The following is a 3,098-nucleotide window of genomic DNA, read 5'->3' as shown; positions in this document are numbered from 1 at the left end:
CTCTATTTCGCCAACAAAAATCATTCCGAATACAGCCACAGCGCTGTTTTGTGTCTCTGAGCAACATGACTGTGTTTCGTTCTTGAATTAATCGACCGTTTAAATGATTCGGTTCAATCACAATGACTCGCTTATTAACAGTGATTTGCTGCCACCTTATGAACTGACCACCACACAGAATATGAAGAATATTAAAAACATTAGGAGTCAGCTGTCTTCAGCAGTCCTTAAGGTACCAGCACAATAACACACTCAGCAAAATATCGCCTAATTATCGTTATCGATAAAATCCCATAAAATATCGAGATATAATTTTTTGTCAATATCGCACACCCCTACGTAACAGAGACGAAAAAGAAGGACAAACAGTTCCAAACACCAAACACACGAGGCACAGTGCTGCCGGACACTACAAGAGCAGCGCCCTCTCCACCCTTTCTGTACAATTTCAGGTACAGACATTGAATAAAGTAATGAAATGTAAAACAGCATTGCATATTTGACTGTATAAATGAAAGATTAATCTTTATTAAAGTTACAAAAGCTATTCAATCAAGAGCAGTGAGTGATTTCTTTGTTGTTGCTGTTTGATTAATATTAAGAAAGTGCTGTCACTTTAAGAGAATGCACTGATGCAGTGCACTGATACTGTACGTTCAGCCGGCTATGTCTGCTATAGGATACGTACCAAGACGGGCATTTTGACATAATTTTTGTGTGAATTTGTCCATTTAAACACAATACGTCAGAGAAAGCTTAATATTTGCACGCGTTCTGAGGTGCGGGGTTGCGCGCTTCGGATGACGAGCTCACGTCCTCTGGCTCTTAAATGTAAATGTTTAAACTGGCAAAGCTTAAACGAGTTTAGTTTAAACACCGATATCAACATGTGCTGTTCAGGTCTCACCTGTGCGCGAAGCCAGAATGCGCATCCATCAACAGAAACATATATTAGCCGAACCCTGTTTGTTTTACGTGTTATTTATAGCAAACCATATTACAGATGCGTTGTCAGATTTAAGTTGAACTGTGGTCCTAGCACGTGCCAAACCGTGTGTGGAGAACCTTATGGTTCGATTTTGTTCCTCGAACCGTTCCAGCCCTAGTAAGAGATCATGAGATACTCAGGTGCAGGGGTTTAAAAGACTTTAAATAGTCTTCAAGTATTGTATAATTCAAGGGACTTCTTTGCATTTATATTCAAAAAAAATATTAATGGTAATTCTGTTTATGTTACAGGAAATAAAAAATATATATATTTAACAGCCCCTTTAATGCGACACTTAAATATAACAAAAATGAACACATGCTTTAGGTTTGATTTTGTAAAAGTAATCATAATACTAACAACAATAATAAAACCATTTGTTTTAATACGAATCACCACTAGGACAGTCCTGGAGTTGAAGAAAATGAATCAGGGTCCTCAAGAGAACAAATACTGGCAGTTCTGTTTGAGGCAGCTCATCAACATCTCAGCTTCTGACTCGCATCTCAAATCCTTTAGCCTCTAAACTACCAGCATGAGCTAAGGCAACCAGCACTATTACTACATTCAACAATCTGACCAAACCTCTAACATTACTTTGTCCATTCTGCAGTTTGTCTTGTAGAGGGGAAGTGTTCCGTTGTGGTTTTACACCGGAAACACGGCTCACGTTGTCTTCAGAAAATGCCAAACCCTTTAACATAGCATATATTATAAAACAGAGAGTTCCGGTCCTTGATTCTGATTGGCTGAGCTGCGTTCGAAGCTGTTGTAAATTACTCTACAAACATACACCTTTGTTTACTTCTGTGTGTTGCTGGGCAACCACTTTGTTGGAACCAAAACCGTTTCTGAGGAACTACATTGTTTGGTGGAAGAATACTGTTTTTATTAATATCATTACACTTTATTTGCTCCGTTTTATTTTGTGAAACCTTACTACGTATATGGAATAACCGTTTTATAAAAGCAATAAGCCCCGTGAAGCTGTGGTTTACAGTGAATTTATAACAGCTAAGGGGGTTTTAGCTAACAACTCCCCTTAGCCGTTATAAATTCACTGTAAACCACAGCTTCTTGGGACTTACTGCTTTAATAAAGCGCATCAGCCCTACAGTGTGTTTCTCTCACCTGGAGCTGCGGTGGGACACGCCGTCCTCGACGCAGCACACGCTGGTCTTCTGGTCACCAACATCCACCACACACGCACTGCTCAGGCCGCTGCCAAACGTCGCACACACCGACTCCTGATGCACCACCACAGCTACAAACCGAACAGGAGATAAAGTTAGGCTGTTACACAGCGTTTGCCACTACTTTTGCACACAGCCCCCACTGTTGTTTTGTCTTTTAAACAATGATTTAGACTCCATATGGCAGGAGTTCACCATCATGTGAATAGAGTAAGGAGAGACGACTGACAAGACGATGGCAAACAATCTGGTATCAAAGCAAAACGCAAAAGGTTATAGTGTTTGTCTTCGTTTGTTTTATTGCTGTTGTGTTTTTATTAAAAAAACAATGGAAACACTTTAGTTTTGGGACCCATTCTCACTATTAACCAGTCGCTTATTAGCATGCATATTACTAGCGTATGGCCTGTTTATTAGTACTTATAAAACACATATTAATGTCTTATTCTGCATGACCATATTTTAGATCCCTTAATCCTTCCCCATACCTAAACGTAGCAACTACCTTACTAACTATTAAAAAGATGCAAATTAAGAGTTTATTGAGGGAAAGGTTGTAGTTTATAGTTCGTTAATAGTGAGTATTGGTGTGAACAAAATAATAATAAACCACAAACTAAGCATCCATTATAAAGTAAAGGAAAAAGCCAAAGATCTTTCATTTATTTGTGTTGCAACAGGGTTATATCACATATACAAAAAATTATATATATATATATATATATATATAATACTGTATATATATAGAATCTAACAAAAACATTGTGTTTTAGTTTAACTTCCTGAAGTTAATGGTGAACACTTTCTCAAGGTTAAGCACATCTTCTTTGACGGACCATTTGTTACAAGAAAAAAGAAAAGAAGAAGGAAAAAAAAAACACATCAATGACTTTATTCTTTTAAAAGTTTTAGACGCT

The 3,098-nt window shown here is 37.8% G+C and overlaps 1 protein-coding gene across 1 annotated transcript in view; it reads right to left on the bottom strand.

Annotated features, from left to right (window-relative positions):
• Positions 1-3,098, bottom strand: part of LOC107698423 (actin-related protein 8-like) — a 29,621-nt gene that overhangs the window by 4,849 nt on the left and 21,674 nt on the right. Inside the window, exon 8 of the mRNA XM_016499425.1 lies at positions 2,120-2,281. Coding sequence (XP_016354911.1) covers positions 2,120-2,281 — 162 coding nt within the window. The remainder of the gene's footprint in view (positions 1-2,119; positions 2,282-3,098) is intronic.

This window comes from Sinocyclocheilus anshuiensis, unplaced genomic scaffold, assembly GCF_001515605.1.
Source record: "Sinocyclocheilus anshuiensis isolate Anshui unplaced genomic scaffold, SAMN03320099.WGS_v1.1 scaffold1662, whole genome shotgun sequence".
Lineage (NCBI taxonomy): Eukaryota > Metazoa > Chordata > Actinopteri > Cypriniformes > Cyprinidae > Sinocyclocheilus > Sinocyclocheilus anshuiensis.
Note: the sequence above shows the minus strand (reverse complement) of the source record. Positions and strands in the feature narration are given on the sequence as shown.